The following is a 24748-nucleotide window of genomic DNA, read 5'->3' on the forward strand; positions in this document are numbered from 1 at the left end:
TTTTATTGGAACACAGCCATACCCGTTCACTTATGTATTAACCTTGGAAGCTTTGGGCTATCATGGCAGAGTTCAGGAGTTGCCAGGGAGACCATAAATAGTCCTCTCACTGTGCACTATAAAGCACCGTGATGAAGTAGTAACTGACTTTTTCCTCTTGGCCTACAAAACCTAACATATTGACTATATATGAACTTTTACAGAAAAGGTTTGCTAACTCGGAACAATGTAATCATTCCATCATTTCCCGAAGAATTTAAAAAATGGCACCTCTGTGATTCTGAGCTATCAACTAACTAACTTACTGAACTTTGTCTAGTTTATCACGATAAAGATTTCTTTTTACACAGTCTTGTATGCTTACAGAAATGTATTAATTTTTAAGAGTATTTAATAAAGTGTAAGCCATAAAACTGCACAGGGAGTTTCCATACCTTCCTACATTCAGTTAACAATTAAGCACCTACTGCATACAATGAAGATTGCTAGAAATTCAAAATAAGTAACCTGTCATTCCAGACTCTAAGGAGGCCACATTCCAGGAGGGAGATGCAGGACTGGAGTAGAGGTTTCCGCCACTAAGGGAAGGTGAAAGCAATGAGTCACCTCTCCCTTTCACAATGACACATTGTCATTTAAAAACACCACCTCCATCTGAATTGACTGCAAGTTACACACTCTAATAGATAAGGCAACAAGGCTGAGCCAACATGTTTATCCATCAGTGGTTTTAATCAAAGCATTAGCCTTATATAAGTAATTAACCTTGACCAACACAGGAATAAATAAAAATGCTGATTAAGAATTTACTAATTATCCTCCCAACTTCAGAAGTTAGCTGACATCTAGTCTTTAACTATGATATACATACACCAACTCATCATAGGTTATTTACACACAAATGAAGAGAAATGCTAACTGCATGGCGAAAGATGAAGAACATGATAAGTAAACATCACCATTAAAAACACATGACTCGTTTTGTTTAGAAAGCCCCAGTGTCCTACAATTGGAGAAGACCATTTGTGAGAATAATTGGCTCTTGAATCTACTCAGCATTTCAATCTACTGTGATGAAGGACAAACATATAAATCATAACTTCATCAGCATTTCGTAATTAGAATGCCGGGGTCCGTGTGCAGTTAAGCATCTTGGCTGTTTGCCCCTTCACGTGAAACCAGGAGAGAGGTGCAGCCCAAATCACTGAGTCCTCCAGCCGCTGCTGAGACAGAGGAGAGAGACACTGTGTCCCCAGCAGCCACCTCCGCGCATACAGATGCAGCGGCCAGTGATGGAAGGTCAGCCATCCTGGGTGCCTGCTCGCGTTAGCACTAAATATTTAATGGCGTGTTTCTCCTTAATAGAAGCCAGCACCTTTGATCAGTCACTAGGATCACTTAGTAATGCAGTGAAAGTTATCATACTGCCTTTTCCCATCACATTTGTAATTAGATAATTCATCACTTTATTAATTCAAAAGATTGCTTTCCTTACTACTTTATACATGCTATAGGGGTGAAACCTAACTGAGCTGACCCACGAAAAGCTCTAAAATGTGGTCCTATATGAAACTCCGGAAACCCTCCAGGGGCAAATACACAAACTCACACCCCTGACCTTTCAAAACAATGAAGGTAATATTCTTCCCACACATTAGCCTATCACAGCACGTAAGTAACAAAACACCAGCATATCCAGAATGAGAGCGCCAACAGACTGAAATGTTAAGATTAATAACTGAACATACCATGAACAACTTGTTCTTGCTTTTTAATGAAGTATACCATTCTTCAAGTAAAAGGACAAAAAAATTATTTAGTAATTTTTCCTCCGTGTTGATATAAGATGCTTTACTAAAATTATGAGGTTATGGCAAAACATCATATAGATTAGTTATCATCACTCTATGTCTAATGGCATATACCACCCAAATGCAAGTATGGATCTCAATCAAAAATATTACTTTTTCTTTCATATTATGAATTAGCAAGATTTTTGATTTAACATAGCCTCCATTTTTACTCTAATGAAAAAAAAAAAGTCTCCAATAAAAAAGAACTTACCACTAATAAAACGGAATGTAAAATTTAAGGATCACAGTACCAAAATAAAACACCTTCTAAACCCTCACTTCCAAAGCTATACAATCACAGTGTACATGGCAAAACCAGCTGCAACTCATACTATTAACAATTCAGAGTCTGAAAAGGCAAGTTCTGGAGGTCACATATGTGCCCTGAAGAAGAAAAATAACGTGCTACCAGGAGGATTGTTATTCTGTTTGAAAGGAAAAGGGATGCGGAATTTCTAATAAAAAAAATCCCGTGGCAGTTGTGCCATGTTAAGAAGTTAACAAGCACTTTGCTGGGCTCTGGAAACACCACATGACATGTTTTGTGATCAGGAGGTCACTTTTACTCTCGCTGCTTCCAATTTACGGGCTGTTTTTGAAATGTTTTATGCAACTGGCTTATTGTCTGCTTTATTTTTCAGATCTCATCACATTTCGTGTCCACCAAATGCATTTTTAGAAAAGGAAGATATAAGTTCAGAAAAAAATAATGAAGTATCGATACATTCTTCTACAACGTATAGCCTGTGTATTGAAAATAATCTAAAAACTAGGCCTATGACATTAAGTTATTAATAACCATTACCAATTATCGATATAATTATCAATGTACATTCTGAGGGATGAAGTAAAGAAATACTGTACATTCCATGCCATTTCGGTGAATTATAGCAGGATAAGCGAGTAACCTTTATATTAACTCCATCTTTTTAAGATGCATGTGTTAGGAACATTTCGTTCATCGGAGAAAGCTTGTGTTTACATTTCCTACATGATATCCCAAGGAGCTACTCTGAAATCATGGAGCTGTTAGGAGTGCAGGACATGGTATATGATTTCTGTCCACAATAGCTATGGGCTGAAACCAAGCCAGTTACTAAGGGAAAGGTACTTTATCCAGTTTGCAAATTTTCTTCTCAAAGATACTAATTCTCAGCATCTCAAGAGAAGCCAGCACTGGGCAAAACTGGGAGCAACCACCGGAGATGCTGGTTTCCAGTCAGTCGCAGGTGGCACTCTGGATCAGCAGTCGCCACCTAGGGGTGCGAGGAACACTGATGGACCATGAGGTCCGAAAGGTTGACACCGCTGCTCTGGATGCGAGCACAGGGAGACACAGGACACTGCAGTCTCACAGCAGAATATGAATGAAGCCGGCAGCAGAGGGCAGGAAGATTATTGGGAGACACTCCAAGTACCTTCATCTGCGAAGTTGATTTTATTATTATTCCCATTTACAGATGGGGAGATTGACATTGAGGGCACTTCGATTACTTGCCTGAGAAAGTGATTTAACCATATATTATTCAGTGCCCTGTGGAGAGTGGCTACAGGGTTTGGACAGGTTCAAGCCTCAGACTAAGGAGAGGGCACGGTCCTCTTGTGGCAAAGCCACGTGCAAGTCCCAGCGTGGAGGGCAAAGCCTTCCCAAAGGCTATGATGTAAGCTTGACCTGATGGTGCGAACCTGTGGTCCCAGGTGGCTAAGTGATAGAGGCTGCACCTCCAAGCGCTGCCAAAACAAAGCTTGACAGAGTTTGGGTGCATGTAATTGAGTAGATTCCAAACCCTGGAGAACATTGTAAACATCTTGACCATGCCCTTGCTTTGCCTCATGGGATCTGGCTATAAAATAAAGACTCGGCTTGCAGGCTGAGGCAGTCTCTCCATCTGAGAGCAGCATCCCACCTGGCCCAGGCTTTATTCTCTTGTCTGTCTTCTTTAATCCTTCACTGCCCCCCTCAGATTCACCCCTGGCAGTGCTGAGCTCGGCCCAGTGCCCCATTCAAATGTATCCTTTCTGTTATTTTCTCCACTTTTAAGGTTTATGTTATTATTCATATATACCTTTTCTATATTTGTAGTAAATGTTTAGAACTCAATCAGTAGACTGAACCACTGCAAATGTCATGCCAACATAAACCCGTTTTGAAATATATCAGGAAATTGTGTTTGAAAATAATAGAGAGGAAAATATGGGATGAGAAGGAGGAGGGGATTGCACAGATGGAGACACATAGTTCTCTTCCCTAACGATCTAGCAGAGTCGGCACAGATGAGCTTGGCCTCTATTTTTCATGAACATATAAGTAACTGCATGTCTCCTGTGCTCTCACTGACAGGCATCTGCAATGCTCCTACCCTTTGGCTACCTTCACGCCCCTCCTACCTCATACCTTTATTTTCATCAGGCACACCTCACCCTCCCCTCGCGTAACACAATCTAAAAATAAACACTGCACTGCAAACAAGCCTTCAAGCAAATCACTTCAGTCTGTCCATCCAAACAGATCATCACCCCACAGCACCCACTCCAGAGGGATTCTGGAGGTGCCGTTACCCTCACATATTTTTCTATTGCCAAGATGCTAAACCAGCATTTTAAAGACCAAGCTTTTGCTCAAAGGTTCTCAGTAGAACTGCTATGTACTCCACAGGGAGCAGCCACCTTTCAGGTCTGCAGGAGGTCCGTCTTTTCCTCCGCTCCCCGTCCCAGCCGCTCTTCTAGACCACTGTCTACACCTGTTTCCCAGCACCACCCTCTCTCCTGAAGGTCAGCATCCATTTCACTGCCCACATGAAGTTCTCCATGGCGCCCTCTCGACAAAGTTCTCCTTCCTATGTCTCATGCTACTTCAATTTACAGCCAGGCAACAAATTCGCAAGTGGAGAGGATATATTTGTACAGCAAACTCCTACAATCTAAACCTCAAGTGCTCCCAGAAAAGAAATAGCTTAAAGGAGTTCATCACCAGCAAATCAGTATTATAAGAAATGTTAAAGGGACTTCTTTAAGAAGAAATTTTTTTAAAAATCAAAAACATAAATAAAATGGCAATAACCACATACCTATGAATAATTACTTTAAGTATAAATGTATTCAGTGCTCCAATCAAATACATAGGTGGCTGAATGGATATGAAAATGAGACCTTTACACTGCCTACAAGAGACTCACTTCAGATAGGAACCCATAGACTAAAAGTAAAGGAATGGAAAAAGGTATTTCAGGAAAATGGAAACAAACAAAAAGGCTGGGGTAGCAATATTTATCCCAGACTTTAAAACAAAGACTGTAACAAAAGAGAAAGAAGGACCCAGCAATTCCTCTTCTGGATAAAGAAAGAAGAAACCCAAAACACAAATTCCCAAAAACATACACATTCGTATGTCCATTGCAGCCTTCCTTACAATAGCTAGGATATGGATGCAACCTAAGTGTCCTTCAGTCGATGCGTGGATAAAGAAGTGGTGCATATATACAATGGAATATTAGTCAACCATAAAAAATGAAATCCTGCCATCTGCAACAACATGAATGAATTTGGAGGGTATTATGCTAAGTGAAATAAGTCAAAGAAGACAAATGCCGCATGATTTCACATATATGTAGAATCTAATAAACAAAATAGGTGAACAAACAAAACAGAAACAAATCATAGACACAAAGACAGCCTGGCGACTGCAAGAAGGAAAGGGAGTTGGAGCACTGGGTGGAAAGGGGGCAGTGATGAGGAAGTACAAATTCGTAGCTATAAAACAGTCATGGGGATGTCAAGTACAGCACAGAAAATGCAGTCAATAATATTGTGTAACTATGCATGGTGACAGATGGGTACTAGACTTATTGTAGTGATCACTTAATAAGTTTTATAAGTGTATAATCATTACTATGTTGTACTCACTGAGGTTTATTGCTTTGATAGGTAATTTTCAGATTTAAAATTAACTACATATTTATATATTACTCAGTTAACATTGAGTAATAGACAACATTTTAAAATATTTTTCATGAATATTAATAACACCAGTAATGAGCACTTGAAAAATTACAAATAATAGAAACACCTATCACAAAACAGATACAGACTTAATGAAGTTATAATTATCATAAAATATATTTTTATCTTTCAGTAGGTGTTACTTTATATAGTGCTTAGCATCAAAAAAAAAAAAAGCCTGGATGCACTGTATATAGGTTATCCACAACAGGTTATAATTTTCAGAAGAATATGAAATAAATATCATAACTCCCTAGATGCATAAGTAATATTTTCTAACATTTTTTTTTATTAATTGGAGAGAGAGAGAAAGAGAGAGTTAGAGAGAGAGAGAGAGAGATCAATGATGAGAGAGAATCACTGATCGGTGCCTCCTGTACGCCCCCTACTGGGGATCCAGCTCACAACCCGGGCATATGTCCTGACTGGAAATCGAACCAGGGACCTCTTGGTACATAGGTCAATGCTCAACCACTGCACCACACCGACCAGGCAATAGTAGCTGTTGTATTTTAAAATCTATATTAAAGTTTAGACAAACCAGAATTCAGTGTTAAGATGATATTACCAGAAAATCATAAAAGCATACCCTAAAGAATGAAAATACTTTGGGGGAAAACAAGAATAAATCTCTAGCAATCACACTAATTATATTTAAGTTCTTAGAAAATAGGTAGATTACAAAATATATCTTAAAAATATTTATGAGATACATATGTCATTAGATACGTACTTTCAAATTCTAAAATCAGTAGCAATTTTACCCTCAAATGTAAAATTTCAGTTGTTTCTAAGATGTGATCACTATCTAAACAAACCCAAGCATACAACCTGAGAGCAAGGACAGTGGACACACAGCAATATAGGGCGTTCTGTCCCTGTCCCAGGGGCATCAAGATCCATGTCAAGCCTCAATCATTGTCTTCTTCACCCTGGACCCAAAACCCCTCAGAATCACTTCCTAAAAGCACACTTTAGGTAGCTGCTGCCAGGAGACCACAGATAAAATAGTAAATTAAACTTCTGTTCTCTTCCTAATCCAAGATTTTAGTGACCTGGAATATTTAAACAGATTTTTAGGAAATTATTTTAAAACCAGTAGTCCAGGGCATGGATTAATGCACACTGGAAGGAAATTAATTAGAATAAGTCTTTTAATATCACTATTTGCCCTTTCTCTATAATAGAAGTGTCAGAGATGAAAGAAAATTAGTAAAATATATATGAAAATATATAAATTGATTAATAACAATAACATGATGTAACAACAAAGACTTGATATGAAAACATGATATAAAAACAATAAAAACATAATATAAAAACAACTATAAAAACAATGACTGATAAAGTGATAAACTTATTCTAATTAACTCATTGTACAACATATTAAGAGTAAATTTCAGAGTGCTTGATTAATTTCCCTTGAAATGAAGTATTTACAACTTTAACTTTAACATCACATGCTCTCAAATAGAGAAAAAGCAACTAGTATAACTGACTATGTCCGAAAATGGTTGAAGTGGGAATATTCCTACTCTGTCTAGAGCTTGTCCTTGTGATTTATTAATAGACATTGCAAATGCTGGCATCACGGGAAAAGGTCTTCAAATTAATTTAAATGGGAAACCAGTGTCAGACGGGGACAATTGTGCCAACAGTTGGTCTTCAGACGTTTTCTGTTAATGACTCTGCTTTCTTTCAGCTTCAGAATATCAACAAAAACAACCAAATTCACAATCAAAATGACAGATCGAAACACATGTGTGTGATTGGAGCCAGTGAGAGCTGTATATGCATCATACAGCGCAAATTAACATTTATTTTTAAATTGCCAAAGTGCATCATATGTATTGGTTGGTTGGTCAGTTGGTCGGACAGATGGTCAGTCAGTCACTTAGCCTTTTATATATATAGATAAGAAATTTTTATATTTCCCTATTATTTAGAATTCATTTAAGAAATGGATTCAATAATTTTTTCATTTCAATCAGACAAAAAAAAGAGCTGAATGATTTCACTCATATGTGAGATATAAAACTAAAAACAACAAATGAACAAACAAGAAAAATAAACAAACAAAAAACTTACAGACACAGACAACAGTATGGTGGACCAGATGGAAGAAGGTGGACCAGATGGAAGGGTTTAATATATGGTGACAAGAGATTTGACTTTAGCTGGTGGGCACACAATACAGATGATGTACCACAGAATTGTACACTCGAAACCTACATAATCTTATTAACCACTGTCACCCCCATAAATGTAATTTAAAAGCAGACTCTAGTACTAAAACACCATGACAAAACTAAAAGAATGCAATGGCAGAGTATGTCTTGAGAGATGACAATGAAGATACTTGGATCATTAATAAGAATACTGAATAAAACATTAAAATTAAATACCATTTTTAATATAATATATCCTTTCATTCTCTACTCATTAAGGTAGGAGAGTGATATAAGACATGAAAGGTCCTGGATTTTCACGGATCAACAACAAAATAAGGAGTGAAGGGTTGATTATAGCATTAGCAAAAATACCAAACTTTACACTTACTTTTGCAAAGCCTTCAAAGATGTCAAAGGAAGGTGGTAGTTGAGAAGGATCTTGTATTTCTTCTCTGATATAAAGTTGAAATGTCACTGCAAGTTGCCTGAGGCCCTCTTTCTTATCTTCAGTCAGTTTGTTAATATCTTTTTTAAAGAGAAAATAAATAGCACAATCACACAGTGAACTTTTAATGGATAATTTTCAGGTGTTCAAAAATAACTGTTAAACTAGATATTTCCTGCCCTAGATTCCATTCTGACAGAGAGCAAACACATATTTTTTTTTATTTTTTGTAAACTGCAAGTCATGATACATACATTAGCAATTTAATTCTGCCAACATTCATCTATACTGTAAGATCAAACATTTATCAAAATAAATACACATACGGATGGAAAAATATTATAAACAAAATCAATAAAGATGTGTTACCACATTTCCTACATCATCCTGTACACATGTTCAAACATGATAAGTAATTATTAAACCAGTGCATGTAAGCAGACTTTTCTATGAGACAATTTACAGCAAGGTCATCTCCCAAGGGGTGGGGGGACAGAAAGTGAAAACTAAAAAGTTCAGCTGAAGTTAGAAGTGGTAAAATTTGTCATTAGAAAGCACATCAACAAGAAAACATAGATCATCCAAAGAAATCTCAACTTCAATCATTTCTTGGTTGAGTGAATAAACAAGATATGGTGTTACTTCAACTGAAAAAGAAGCAAGTTCTACAGCCAATATCAGTTCATATGTATCACAAAGGACTGTTAAGATTAAGAATGCACAATTCTATTAATAATATTAATAGAATTAATAAATAGAATTAATAAATAGAATAGATATTAATAAAGTTTGAGAGCATTTCACTTAAGGCAGTGTGTATAACATTGCTACTGAGCAAGGCTAATGTTAATAGTGAAACTCATCCCAAGAGATGTTAATTACTTAGCAATAAGATATCAAAAAAAATGACTAATTAGTTCTCTATTAAAACTTGAAAAGATACATCATTTGAACTAGAGCATAACTCTGTTGCTCATGTCAGGTTTACATATATTCTTTAAATTACTTGTTCAATAGAACAATTAACCCAGTTATTTCTTTTTTTCTTTTCAAAACAGTGGGAAAACATATATAAAACTTACCACCTTAACCATTTTTAACTGCACAGTTCAGTAGTATCAAATACACTCACATTGCTATGCAAAATCACCACTATCCATCTCCGTAATACTTTTCACCTTGTAAAACTGAAACTCTATACCCATTAAACAATAATTTCCATTCATCTCTTCCCACAGCCCCTGCAAACCACCATTTTACCTTCTGTCTTCATGATCTGGACTATTCCAAGTACTTCATAGAAGTGGAATCATACAGTATTTGTCTTTCCGAGATTACCTTATTTCACTTAGTATAATATCCTCAAGATTCATATGCATGTTGTAGCATATGTCAGAATTTCCCTCCTTTTTAAGGCTGAACAATATTCCATTGTGTATACATAACACATTCTGCTTATCTATTCATCCAGTGATAGACATCTGGTTGCTTCCATGTTTTAGCTATTGTAACTAATACTGCTATAAATATGGAAGAATAAATATTTGCTTTCAATTATTTTGAGTGTATAACCAGAATCCATTGATGTAAGGTCATTGTAGTTTTAATTTTTTGAGGCACCTCCATACTGTTTGCCATAGCGGTCATCCCATCCTACATTCCTACCGATGGTGCACAGGGTTCCATTCCTCCACATCCTCGCCAACACTTGTTTTCTCTTTTTATCCTATAGTTGCCATCCTAATGGGCTGAGATGACTATCTCACTGTAATTTTGATTTGCATCTCTCTAATGATTGGTGATACTTAAATAATAACGTATTATCGTTGGCAAGTGGGATCCCATCACCATAAATCTGTACTAGATTCATCTCCAACACAAATCTTAAACTGTGTAGCCAATTTACTCTATGAGCTCTGGCTACTTTTGCATTGAAGTCATCCACAGCCTCAATGAAGAGTGTCTGTGCCAATATGGAAGAAAAACAAACCTTACATTTACTCGACATTCGGATTTGGGAAGCCCTTCACTGTTCCCGAGTAGCTTGGCCATCAGGAGGAGAACAATGCTCAATGCTATGAGAGGGCCTAAGTCACCTGTGTTCCGACCAGGGAGCCTAACTGTTCCCTGGAACACCACAACCCCTCCCTGTTCACACCACTGTTTCCTGACATCAAAAACCGGTTTGGCTCAGTGGATAGAGCGTCAGCCTGCAGACTGAAGGGTCCCAGGTTTGATTCCGGTCAGGAGCATGTACCTTGATTGCGGGAACATCCCCAGTGGGGGGTATGCAAGAGGCAGCTGATTGATGATTTTCTCTCATCAATGTTTCTAACTCTCTGTACCTCTCTCTTCCTCTCTGTAAAAAATGAAAAGGAAATCAAGAGAGGAAGGGAAGGAGAAGCAAGAAAAGTTATTTTGTCAACTGGACTAAGAGTTACATTCCCCTCACTGCCTAACAGCACTTTACAAACTCCTGTATGGCCAAAGCTACCCCAGAATCAATTAAATACACTCATGTTAGATTTCCCTCACATAACAGAAAAACAAAAAACAAAGCTCAGCAAATAAATGACAGGATTTTTTTTTATGCTGATAATCACTTACTTGATTCCAGATCATAAAATGAGTAAAGTTTCTCCGATTCAGAGGGGGTTTCTTCCATCTATGAAGTAAAGGCGGAAAATACCAAAAACAATTTCAAGTTTTCCAATATATAAGTAAGTAAGTAAATGTGTTTGAGTATCTTTAGACATTTAATGAAAGTCTATTAAAAAAGTAGATTTTTATCCAGTATATTCCTTCTCTCTACCACTTTCTTAGAGTTCAATTATTTGATCAGTAACAACTTTAAAACAAAAATTGTGACTTAACAATTTCCAAATGCAAAACTCTCTTATAAAATTTCATACTCTTATTTTTTCCACAGCTCTATCCACACTGTAAGAATTTTATTATAAGCCATATTATAAACCATATTTTATTATAAACCATAAAAAAAACAAAGATGAATCAATAAAAAGGAGAATTTAAACAATCTTGGGCAAGTTACTTAACCTTGAGTCAAGAGGAATCAATGTTGTTATCCGGTACGTAAGAGTAGTAACAGCAGCTGACTCACAGGACTGCTATGGGTGAAATGAGGTGTACCAGGTAAAGCCATTATCACAGAGCCTGAAGATAGAAAGGGCTCTATGGAAAGTATTTCACAACTAGAAGCCCGGTACATGAACTTCATGCACTATGGGGGCATCCCTCAGCCTGGCCTGAGCCCTCCCACAGTCCAGGAACTCTTAGGGGATGTCTGACTGACGGCTTAGGGCCACTCCCCATTGTACATCCTTAGCAATGCCGTGGAAGCAGAAGAAGCTCCCACCACTGCCACTGGCTCGCCAGCCATGAGCCTGGCTTCTGCGTTAAGTGTCTGCCCCTGGTGGTCAGTGCACATCATAGCAACCAGTCGTTCGACTATTGGCCAAAACCAACTCTCGGACATCCCCTGAGGAGTCCCGGATTGGATTGCGAGAGAGTGCAGGCCAGGCTGAAGAACCCCACCTGTGCACATTCAGGGCCGGGTTGGACACAGGAGAGATCGCAGGAGACCTCTAGAGCGTATCTGGTCTATCTCACTCAGTCATGATGGGCTAGACCCCAGCAGCAAGCTAACCTACTGGTCAGAGCGTCTGCCCCTTGATGGTTAGTACATGTCACAGCGACTGGTCGACTAGTCAGCTGTTTGCCCCATGGTGGTCAGTGCCCATCATAGTGAACAGTTGAGCAGCCTTAGCATATCGGATAATCAGGTAATTCGCATATTAGGCTTTTATTATATAGGATTGCTTCCTTTAGATTTTGATTCAGTAGATCAGAGATGGTGACTGAGAACTAGGATCTTCGATGATTCTGAAGCAACCAATTTCTGCTCTAACAGTGGTTGTCTTTCTGTTTAATATTAATAAAGTAGAAAAAAGTTCAAACTCAAATATAATAGTGATTAAACTTTTAATACCCAGTGGTTAAAGAAATGCATAATGATGAAAATTGCTCTGAATGTATTAATGCTTTGAAATAAATTTGTATGTTTTAACACAATGTATACATAGTAGTAAATATGTATGTTGCATATTCAGTCCAAAGACAATGCCCATGTGGTATTGCAAATCCTTTTTTAAATTAAGATGTAACTGAAATATAACACTGCATTAGTTTTATGTATATAATCATACTTTTACATTCTTAAATACCCTATAAAATTTCATAGACAAAAAAAAAAGTAACAGAGCTGGAGCTTGCAATGATTGAGAGGTGCTCATGCTAAAGCCTGTCCCCAAAATCAGGAAGTTTCACCAGCGGGGATGTCACAGAATCCACTAGCTGCTTTGGCAGAGCAAAGAGAAGAACTGAAGACACTATTTCACTGAATCTTGACTGTAAATAAAAAAATAAAAAAATAAGTGCTCTTCCATGTAAGATTAACTATCATAAAATTAAAATCTCAGTTAAAGAGACAACAAGAATTATATACAGACCCTGTGCATTAGTTCACAGTAGAACAGTAATAAAGGCAACGTATTAGATTCTACTAACATCTCATGTGACAAATACAGGACGTCCTGTCTCCGATCCCGGGAGATCACACCCAGGCCTTCAAAGAGGGGCTGTGCCCGTCATACTGCCGCTGATGCTGTGATTGATAGGAAAACAGCAAGCTGCTGACTTAAGACACTCCCCGTAATAATCCACCTTCTACTGGATTTAATATGGATTTAAATTCAGCCTTAAATAAGAATAATACATGTGTCCTGTCATCCCATGCAGGAAGAGGTCCTCGGGTTCAATTCCCCGTCAAGACACATGCCCTGGTTGTAGGCTCCACCCAAATAGGAGGCAGCCAATCGATGTTTCTCTCTCTCAAATCAATAAAAACGTATTTTTTTAAAGAATAATATATGCAGCCCTAGCCGGTTTGGCTCAGTGAATAGAGTGTCAGCCTATGAACTGAAAGGTCCCAGGTTTGATTCCGGTCAAGGGCACATGCCTGGGTTGCGAGCTCAATCCCCAGTGGGAGACTTGCAGAAGGCAGCCAATCCATGATTCTCTCTCATCATGGATGTTTCTCTCTCTCTCCCTCTCCCTTCCTCTCTGAAATCAATAAAAATATGTATTTTTTAAAAGAATAATATATGCAAATGTGAGTGCTTTTGTTAAATTAAAAACCAGAAATATTTTACACATTATCTACTCACAAGTTTGACAACAACTCTGCCAAGAAGTCGGACGGAATCGGGAGGATATCTGGGTTTGCAGCTTTTGAGGCACTTGCATTCCCGCTTGTGGTCTGGCCAAGCTTTCTTCTGTGGAGATAAGAGTGCATACAAGACATAAAAATTGACTTCCATTGACACTGGTTTGGGAGTTATCAACATTAATTTCAACTGCCTAAATATAACTTCAAAATAGAAAACGAAGGCAATATTTTAAAAGATTCAGTCTTTACCAGGTATGCAGTTACCAGGCTTGGGCACTAAGAGCTTCTGCCAAACCTCTGTCCTTTCATTTGCCCTCCTTCCTCCCAACCTCACTACCCCTTAGTACCTGGGTGGTGGAGTCCAAACAAAAAATCATTATTACTTACTTAATAATTCATAAGATGGTCTTTTACAGATTAAATAGGATGGAATAATAGACAGTGACTTTGAATATAAAAGGAAAATACACCCCAAATTAGAAAACAAAACACATGGTTCAGGAAAATCAAAACAGAGCAGACAGCCCTCTGCATTTACTGCTACTGTAGTGAGCACAGACACATCAGTAGAGCTAACATCACAAAAATATAAAACCTTTGTGTTTAAGCTAACATAGAAAGGGGATATTAGCTAAAATGATCAAATGCCCGGTTTGCCCAGGAATGTCTTACTGATGTTGTCCTTATTAATAGGGCCCCTTTCCATTCAGAAAATGCAGTGTGGGTGAAAGTTATAAGGTCACTTAGCCCATGACCCCAGCATGTGCGGGAGTGGCTGAAGAGAAGGGACGAGTGGCCAGTCACCCATCTTTGGACTCGGGACGAGAGGGCTAAAGGGAAGGACATCCTCTCTGAGTCTTGGGTCAGAGATGCCCGGCGCCCCTCATGTGGGTTACAGCCACATGAAGAGAAATGCCAGGCTATCTAATAGGTAGCCCTGGGGGTGTGGGGGAGAGATGGCTAGACCGAATGTCCAGTATGTTATTTTCCCAACAGGAGTTGGAAGTCCCATCACTGAAATGCCCAATGCTCACAACACAACACTTCTTATTTCAGAAATTGTAAGTCTGCTTCCCAGATTCTGGGCCTAAAAATCTCCCTAGAAGGAGCTCTCTCTTTTCCACTTACAGCACAAACACAAACCAAAAATGTCACAAGAGCTGCAGCTACTTTGAAATTGACTCGGTTTCAAGTTCAAGCCAGCATCTTGCTCAGAACGGTGACCCCTTGTCAAGTGGTTGGGGGAATGCGTGGTTGGTTATCTGCTGCCACTTCCTGAGAACCCCAACCCTGGAGACCTCGTTTACAAGGGGGACGTCACCTCTTTCTTACTCTGCTTACGGGCAGTCACCTCACTTCATTCCTTCATACCCACTGGAGCAATGCTCTGAATGGGATGCCTGTAATCTTTTTCCTTAGCATGTATACTTCTCACTTCCAAACAAGACTGAGCTGCTTCAAAGTAAAGATGTATATAAAATAAGGTTGTGAAACTGGAAACAAAAAATGTAAAAATTACGAACAAAATATTACAGCATTTACTTCATATTCTACAGTGTGCCACACACATGACCAGGCAATTAAAAAAGATTTTACTTCCACAATAATCCAAAAGGTAGATCCTTACATTATAGATGAAGAAAGTAAAGCTCGACAGCAGGGATCTAACTAATAAGCCACATAAACATGAAAGGGGAGAGTAAAAATCCTTAGTATGCTAAGCATGAGAGCTAAATAATTACTGTGCTGTGAGCCACATTTATTTGAGTTGCCTTACAGGCAAGGGGGGAAAAAAAAGCATAATAGCTTATCTAATTCTCACTTGACAGAAAAGAAAAACGCACAGCTCTACCAAATAGTACATCACAGGAGGAAGTTATTCTGAGAGCTAATCAACGCACCGGACAATGTCTTCAACAATAGTCTGCAACCACAATGCCCTTCACACCACCACTTCTCACGTCAGTGCTCATATTAAACAGGCATCATATTAAAACATTATCTCAGTGGGGGAAACGGTTCCATTGTTCAGAAGGCTAGTCCCGAAGAGCAATTAGCAACTGCCAACTTGTGTAAGATCGCTAAAAAAATATGGTCCATTGTCAAACAAGATTGAAAACCACAACACGGTAAAGACCCTGCTGGGAGATTCAAATACTCTGTTTAGCTTACTACAAGTTCTAAACAGTTCTGCACAGAGGAGACTAGCTTGTATTAGTTAACACAGTTTCCATGATTGTAGCTGCCATCCTGAGAAGTTCGGCTGTCGAGACCGGCTCAGACAAGCCTGTGTGTGCTTTCCTTCCTTCACCTGGTCTTTGAATGAGAGTGTTTTCAGCAGTGAAATCCAGTTTCACTTGCAGTGAGAGAAAACCAGACATCAGGATGCTGAGGCTCCTGACTGCCGACTGAAGAGAGGACCATAGCTGTGGTAGGAAGTTTGCATTTGAGTCAGACGTCATGAAGTCCAACAGGTGCCCTCGGTGGATGGCTGTGGGCAGGAATGAGCCACATGGGCAGGGGGTCTCTGACACAGTGAGCTCCTTGGGCTCCACTCAAAGCCGGAGGAGCTGTGGCCTGAAAAGGAATTGCACCCCTAAAATAAGGCTGAGATACAGCTTCTGGTCAACACCTAACTGCAAAGGCTCCCTCTTTCCTCCTCTGGAAAAATCTCCAGCTTTGAGCAGCTCAGCTTACAGAGGGAAGTGACTACAGAATGTCCCCCTAGGTAACGAACCAATTGGTCTGTTAGATGACATTTTTTAAACATCCAAATGTTAGCAGATTCTTATCAAAAACAATTTAGGGCCGAAACCGGTTTGGCTCAGTGGTAGAGCGTTGGTCTGTGGACTGAAGGGTCCCAGGTTCGATTCCGGTCAAGGGCATGTACATTGGTTGTGGGCACATCCCCGGTAGGGTGTGTGCAAGAGGCAGCTGGTCGATGTTTCTCTCTCATCGACGTTTCTAACTCTCTGTCCCTCTCAATTCCTCTCTGTGTAAAATCAATAAAATATATATTTTTTTAAAAACAATTTAGGACTTTGAGCATAATTAATATTGAGCTTTCATTTCTCAACAATAATTAGAAAGTAGACACTATGTTTCTCAAGGCTATTCCTAGATCACTGCATGAAAACATCAGACAACATATTTTTTCTTCCCATTCACATGGGCAAAAAAAGATACTCATTCTTTTCATCTGAAAGCCAAATCAGATCTATATAAATATTATATTATAAATGATCACATCATTTGAAATTGGTCAGTAATATAGTATCAGCTTTACAGCCTACTCTATTTCTTACCACAATATTAAAATCCATGTTTTTACAACATTAATTGCTAGGACTTATTGTTCACCATCACTTCTTTAAAAGGCTTACTAACGGAAGCATACCAATGGAAAGGCTTACAACCAAATCTTTGAAGTTATTGCACTTGACTTTGAATCAAAACCCCACAATCACACAAAAACATCAGGCATCATCTTCACTCTACAAACTTCAACCTGGGTCTAGAACTCAACAGCACATTATAACAGAACATGAAATCTGCCAGTTTCTCAAACAACCTTCTTGATTTACTTTTTTCTGTTTTCTTCCATTACTGCAAATACAGGATGTAATTAAGATTTTGTTCACAATATAGCTGTGAACAATGTTTTCTGTTCTCGTAGTTCAAAATTAACAATGATGTACAATAAGCACAAGTTAGCATGAAAGATAAAGGAAATTAAAATATTGTGTTAAGAAACAAAGACAATGGGAGACAAGAGTTTAGATGGAAAAGAAGGAAATGAAAGACATCTATGAGTCAATTCCATTTTTAAGTACATGCATGACAAAAATAACTCAGACTCTATAGACAGGGTGGGGATAAATAGGTTTACAGCTGTGAGGATGTAAAACACAAAGCTTATTTTTGCATATTATTATTTATTAACTAGAGGCCCGGTGCACAAAATTTGTGCGGGTAGAAGGGGGGGATTTCAAGGGTACCTCAGCCTGGTCTGCACTCCCTAGCAATCCAGGACCTCTTGGGGGATGTCCAACTAGCAGTCGGACATCCCTCTCACAATCTGGTTCACTGGCTCCTAACCATTTACCTGCTTGCCTGCCTGATTACCTTTAACCACTCTGCCTGCCTGCCTGATTGCCCCTAACCACTCTGCATGCCTGCCTGATCACCCCTAACCACTTGCCTGCCCGACTGATCACCCCTAACCGCCTCTGCCTTGGCACCCTGCCCACCATAGCAGCTGACTCTGCCTTGTCCCACGGCTTCATCTGGAAGGTCCTCCGGAAGGACATCCAGAAGGTCCTTTGGCTGTCCTAATTAGCATATTACACTTTTATTATTATAGATTATTGTATTGTTTTCTATACTAACAACTCTAAACCTACTTTTCTCCCACTTTTTATTTTCATATATGTTACCATATTTATATTGATTCAAAATATAAACTAATTAACTAACCCAGTGCTTCCCAACAGGGATAATCCGGGGTTCTTTGGGAAATGAACAGGGCACTTTGTATAATGGTGCTTGAGGAGCACCTGGGCCCTTGGTGGCCGGAACCATAGATGCGGGACATGCTGTAGGGCAAGTCCATATAATGAAGAACTGTTCCAAACTAACATGACTTTTAGATATCCAATCAGACATTTATGCCTAGACGTGTATATAAACAAAAAGCATGTTTTTAACATAGTCTTAATAGTGCTGAATTTTCTAGGTAAATTAAGGGAAGACTGTTTTAAGAACTTAAGCTAAAGTTAGTCAATATTTCATAAAAGCATACCACAAAGGCACCACCATTCGTAGTGTTTGCATTACTAATGAAAGACATTTTCTGATCTGCATTTTGTACTTCCCTTTTCACAGTGATCTGTGCATGTGCATGTACATGATTTCTTAGTTGTCTTCTAGTCTAGTCACACCTGAGCATTTACATACTAAAATACACATTGTTTAATTATAAGTTATTTTCTCTCTCTCTCTATGTTCCATTTATGGAACTGATAATGAATTCTGAAAATAGGTAACTATTAGATTATATTACATATAAAATTTCATGTCAAGATAGTAGAGGATAATAATAAAAATTATCATAGAGGTGGAGTTGGGTCTGAGAGAGCAGAAAATCCTAGATTTAGAACAATTCTACACAGTTACACACACACACACACACATATAAAAAATATTTTTTAAATACCACGCCTAAGACCACCCTGAGATTCTAACTAATGAAAAAGAAACAGGTTCTGAATCACTTTCAATCACTGTGGGGATTCTATCTGTAGCTAAGGCTGAAAAACCACTAGACTAAACCAGTGGTCGGCAAACTGTGGCTCACAAGCCACATGGGGCTCTGTTGACTAATGAGTTTGCCAGCCACTGAACTAAACTAAAAAGGAGGTCATTCTATGTGTTAAACAGATGAAACAACAAAACAGTATTCTAGACTTATCATTGAATTATTGTACTATGGCATTAACATTTTATAATATTGAGATGAGGGAAATGTTTCTAAGCAGGACATAAAAACCAGAAACCATAAAAGAAAAGTATAATTGCATATTAAACTACATAAAAATAAGTCACTTTTGCACATCAGAATACTATACACAAGATTGAAAGATACAGTACAAACAAGAAAAACAAAATCTAAAACATACATGTAGACAATGCTAAAGGTATCTAAAATGCAAGGTCTTACAATGTAAATAAAAAGATGAATATTTCAATTTTAAAAAGACAAGAAAGGTATAGGGCATGATTAAGAAAAGCATGCTTAAGAAAGAAAAAGCGAACAAAAAAACAGAGACCATACCAATGACCAAAGAAATGCTAGCAGACATTAGATAACATAGGTGACCCATTATTTAGCAAAATAGAATGAAAGTGACAATATTTAGAAATGTCTAGGCTATGTATAGGGAAGTAGAGACTATAACCTTATTGGTAGAATTGTAAGTTTCTCCTAATTTATGACGGGTTTTGATAATGTATATCAAAATGTTAGTGTGCATATTGTTGGCACAGAAGTAACATTTATAATGCAATCAATCCTAACATTTTTCCTTTTTATTAAATTTATTGGGGTGACACTGGTTAACCAAATTATGCAGGTTTCAGGTGCACAATTCTTCAACACATCATCTGTACACCATATGGTATGCTCACCACCCCAAGTCATGATTTTAAGAATACTCCTGGTAAATTTGTTTAACATACTGAAAAGCCGGTAATAATTTTTCCAACTTTTCCTTTACAAAAAGGCTGTTTCTGCCTTTCTCCTTATACTTTCCCAATACTGTTTGAATTTGTATAAGTATCATGTATCATATTTATAAATAAAAGGAAATTATCCTATGTCTAGTAACTGATTTGGAGAGAAGAATTTTTATATGAAAGAAAAAGCAAAATTACTGTTTAATAAATACAACTTTTTTTTTAGAGATTTTTGAACGAATTTAATAAATGCACAAAATCAGATAAGGATATCATATCCAAATCTCAGCTTATCTTCAAGTTTCAAGGTGATATAAGTCTGTTCTGGAATCCTTACATCATTCACAAAAGTCCCATTCAGGCTGCCCAGATCTTTGACCAGATGCTCATCCACAGGGGCATCATAATTGATAAATACAACTTTTTAATGATTATTTTGGAAAACCTATAATTCAAAGAATGGTTTACATGTATTAATATTTAAAAAACACTTCAGTGAATTCTTTTAGTGACACCAATTAAATCTTTTGTAATATAAAGACTCAGTAAACTGTTTTGACAATTTAGCTTTGTTTATGTTTGGCTTCCTTATGCATTTTGCCTGTATCAGGTGTTCAATAGATATCTCATAATTTATTCTAAAACTAGTACAATTTAGGTTCTAGTATAATTTTCTCCAAATCAGTTACTACTATTATTTTCTGTATACTTATCAAATATTTGAAATTAAGGCCATCCAAAAAGTAAAAGGACAGTAAACTTCTTAACCATTGATTTTAAACAATGTGTCTTGACCTTGATTGCTTGATTACAAGAGGAGAGGAATGAGGTAATGTTACAATAGAAACAGAAAATTAATCTACTTTTTCATTTTTACTCAAAATAACCTTTGCACTACTAACATAACATTTCCCTCCCTCCTTGGATACAGCTCAATAACACATTTAAATGCTGTTAAACCTAGGTTTCGGTTGGAATGAAAACTCAATTTTGAGCAGCTTATTACTGTGGCGGGTGAAAAATGAGAAAGGTCGGAACATACTGAATCTGTTTTGGGTAAAAAAGAAGATCTAATCCATGACTGGGCCCAGTAGACAATTATTCAGTAAGAGGAATGGACTCAATCTGTAAGGCAGCCTCTCAATAAGTAAAATCTATAGTTTTGTAATATCCATTCCCAACAAATATCTAAATTGTGTCAAAATAGGTTAGAAACCTGTCCAGGTTAGGTTTACACAGAAGTAACAATTTGTATTTTCCTCTGGTGTTGGGTCACTAAGGATGAAGGAACTGGCTTAAAATACATCACACATTATTTTAAGCCAGCTTATCCAACAATTCCATCTGTGATTAATAATTGCCAATTGTTAACAATTAATAACTGAACCACCCATGTAAAAACGTGCAGTGACTTTTTCTCACCACATCTGCAAGCGACCAGCTACAGAGGTTTCCTAAGGGCGAAGACGGGGAGAGGTGAGTTCCATGCAACTCACAGGGAAAAAGGACCAACAGCTTTTCATTCACTCACAGACCACTTAATAGCAAGTAAATCATATCTCCTTCTCGATGCCTCAGATGTAATCCAACACTGCATTACCAGGTGACAGATAAAGACCTGGGAAGCTGGAATCTGGGAGACGGAAGCGGGAGAGCTAAGCAGGCTGTCTAACCAGCTGCGCTGACTGACAGGTATTGATTAAAATCTTACATGAAATCTCCTTCCAGCGAGCTGGAGACGGGTGACAGACACGAGACGTATCGCTTTAAGAGCTACGGAAAGCTGTATCATACGTAGAGCCAGAGCACCTTCCCACTGGCTTACTCAATCAGACAGGTCGGGCCAATGTAAAGGGGTGAGGCGGCAGGATGGGCACTGGCACAAGTTGATGGGAGAGAAGAAAGAAGAATCCGCTGTAACTTCCTGGGGAAATGGCTAATGGAGAAGGCAAATGGCAAGAAAGGACTTCAGTGTCCCAACTAAGCCAACCACCACCTAGGGCAGGGTGCAGGGCCACGCCACTCTGCCAGCTGTTTTCATCACGTTTTCCCGAAATAGAGCCACACTCCGTTTCACTCACTCATTTCCGACTGTGACAACAGAACTGATGCTTATGACAAAAAGTCTTATGGCCCACAAAGTCTAAAATATTTATTAACCAGCCCTTCGACAGAACATTTGCCGACCACTCTGATCTGGTGAGAGACCATATCAAGATGGAATAAGCTCGTTGATACCTGTTTCCCCGAAAATAAGACAGTGTCTTATACTAATTTTTCTCCCAAAGTTGCGATAGGTCTTATTTCCAGGGTATGTCTTATCTTTCCATGCACTAGGTCTTATTTTCGGAGGATGTCTTATTGTCGGGGAAACACGATAGGTTTTATATGGAAGGGCCAAATAAATCCCTCACGTCTATGGACTTCTAATCTTTGAAAGAAAACTTCCATGCCAGATGCATGTCCATACTGAGTTCTAGCAGAACATGGCAGGGGAGGCGAAAGCATTTTACCTCCCCAACACAGTAACTATCTAGTGTTCAACGCCCCACGTGAACTAGCAGGGCCCTCATGGCTGAGAGGGTTAGCCAGTTTTTTAAGTCAGAGCTTGGAAGCAAGCAGACAGACTGCAGAAACAGGACAGAGGAGGCCACCTCAGAAGACAGTTGCCTTCAAAGTCTGGTGCTCAAAAGGAAGGAGGGGCTGCAGATGGCATCTCAAGGAACTATTAATGTACAGATGCCAACTACAGTCCTAGGAGTAATGGAGTCACTCGCCAGACAAATGGAAAATGAGAAAAGAAAATCTCAGATCCCCAGACATTGTTTAAAAATATTTTTTTATTGACTTAAGAGAGGAAGGGAGAGGGAGAGAGAGATAGAAACATCAATGATGAGAGAGAATCACTGGTTGGCTGCCTCTTGCACGCCCCACACCGAGGATCAAACCCGCAACCCAGGCATGTGCCCTGACCTGGAATTGAACCTTGATCTTCTGGGTCATAGGTTGACACTCAACCACTGAGCCAGGCTGGCCAGGCAATCCACAAACATTTTTAGAAGTAAAATATGTAAATATGATTAAGTAATTTTAACCTTTATACAGTATTAGCTAGGAAGCCAACTTCTCCACAGAACACTCCGCCCGTCCTAACCGTAACGCCTGGCACAGAGGTCTTGCTGAAGTAAACAAAAGGCTTGTCTTCTTCATCAGCCTCACTTTGGTATGATATTCTAGAAATCACTTTATCAAATCACTCTATTCAGAGTTTAGTAGTATGAGATTCATCAAACATGAATCAAATCATTCTACAGCTAAGCATAAAATACAATCCCCAAAATATGATTCACATTCTTAAAGAGGACTATAATTATCAACATAAAAGAGCCTCCCTCGGCTAATATAGCACTTTTTAAAAGCGTATAAATTGCAATTTGATGCAATACTCAGCTGCTTCTTTTGCTCAGCAATTAATTCAATTAAAAATGTGCATATTATGAATCATATTAAATCCAACCAAGATGAAATAATAATTTGCAAATTTATTTGAAACTGATTTTCTTGCTATCAATATTTCAAACTTTAAGAATGTAACCAGTTTGGCTCAGTGAATAGAGCGTCAGCCTGTGGACTGAAGGGTTTCAGGTTCAATTCCGGTCAGGGGCATGTACCTTGGTTGCAGGCACATTCCCAGTAGGAGGTGTGAAGGAGGCAGCTGATCGACGTTTCTCTCTCAACGATGTTTCTAACTCTATCCTCTCCCTTCCTCTCTGTAAAAAAAATCTATAAAATATTTTTTTTAAATGCTGTTTTATAAGAAAACTTCACCTGCTCCTCCCCTTTGGTCTCATAATCATCTTGATGCTCTAATCATGCTAATACAGAAATAAGACTGGCTCCATACCTAACCCCTCTATACACATGATGCCTCATACTATGGCACATAGAGTAGTACAAAGGCACGGATGAGAAAATACATTGGTCAATATCAGAAACAGTGCTGTACACAGCAGTAAACATACCCCTGTATGTGTACTCTGTATCTGAGGCACAGACTAACAGACTGGTGATTATCCACCACTCCCAACACACACACAGAGATCACCTCTGGAAGCAGAAGTAGAAATGGTGGAGAGAAGCTGGGGGAACACTATTCCTTTTTAATCTGCATTATTTTATGTTGTGTTGGTTGTTATACTGAAAATGTATCCTTATATTGCTTATGCTTAAAAACAAAAGGTACTGACTCCATCCTTATGGGCACAAGGGACATTACATCCCATAATACCCCAACAGCCTCTCATAAAGAACTCACTGATGGCGTCGCCCCACACATCACACACTCAGCAAGAGACCGAAGTTACGTCCCCCTGGGGTGAACGTATTATAGGTTTTATGCTACAAACTCACCTCCTCTCTATCAATTTCCATGCCAAGTGCTTGTGCCTCCTGTTCATTACTGTTCATAGTTCAGTTTGTCAGTTTAATTTTCGGCTGCTTTGTAGGTATCCACAATAATTACAATATTTAATGCTGTTCCTTACGGTCGAGCTAAACAGAGCAGTTTAAATGCATATGTTCTGGCCAGTCTTTGGCTCCCATCCCACCTCCACACACTCCTCCACCCCCACACACACTCACTGGCGTTATATAAGGTATCTTTCATCTCACCGGGTTATTTCCCATTACCTCCCACAGTATATCTGATGGCGACATTATTATTGATGCCACAGTAAATAGCTAATATATGTGATAAAAACACATGGACTATCATGAATCAAAATGACATATCCACCCA

At 38.5% G+C, this 24748-nt stretch overlaps 1 protein-coding gene across 1 annotated transcript in view; it reads right to left on the reverse strand.

Annotated features, from left to right (window-relative positions):
- Positions 1–24748, reverse strand: part of SMYD3 (SET and MYND domain containing 3) — a 439975-nt gene that overhangs the window by 307115 nt on the left and 108112 nt on the right. The window contains exons 3-5 of the mRNA XM_036453366.2: positions 13715–13822; positions 11076–11133; positions 8412–8548 (exon numbers count right to left, since the gene is read on the reverse strand). Coding sequence (XP_036309259.1) covers positions 8412–8548; positions 11076–11133; positions 13715–13822 — 303 coding nt within the window. The remainder of the gene's footprint in view (positions 1–8411; positions 8549–11075; positions 11134–13714; positions 13823–24748) is intronic.

This window comes from Pipistrellus kuhlii, unplaced genomic scaffold (assembly GCF_014108245.1).
Source record: "Pipistrellus kuhlii isolate mPipKuh1 unplaced genomic scaffold, mPipKuh1.p scaffold_m20_p_25, whole genome shotgun sequence".
Classification (NCBI taxonomy): Eukaryota; Metazoa; Chordata; class Mammalia; order Chiroptera; family Vespertilionidae; genus Pipistrellus; species Pipistrellus kuhlii.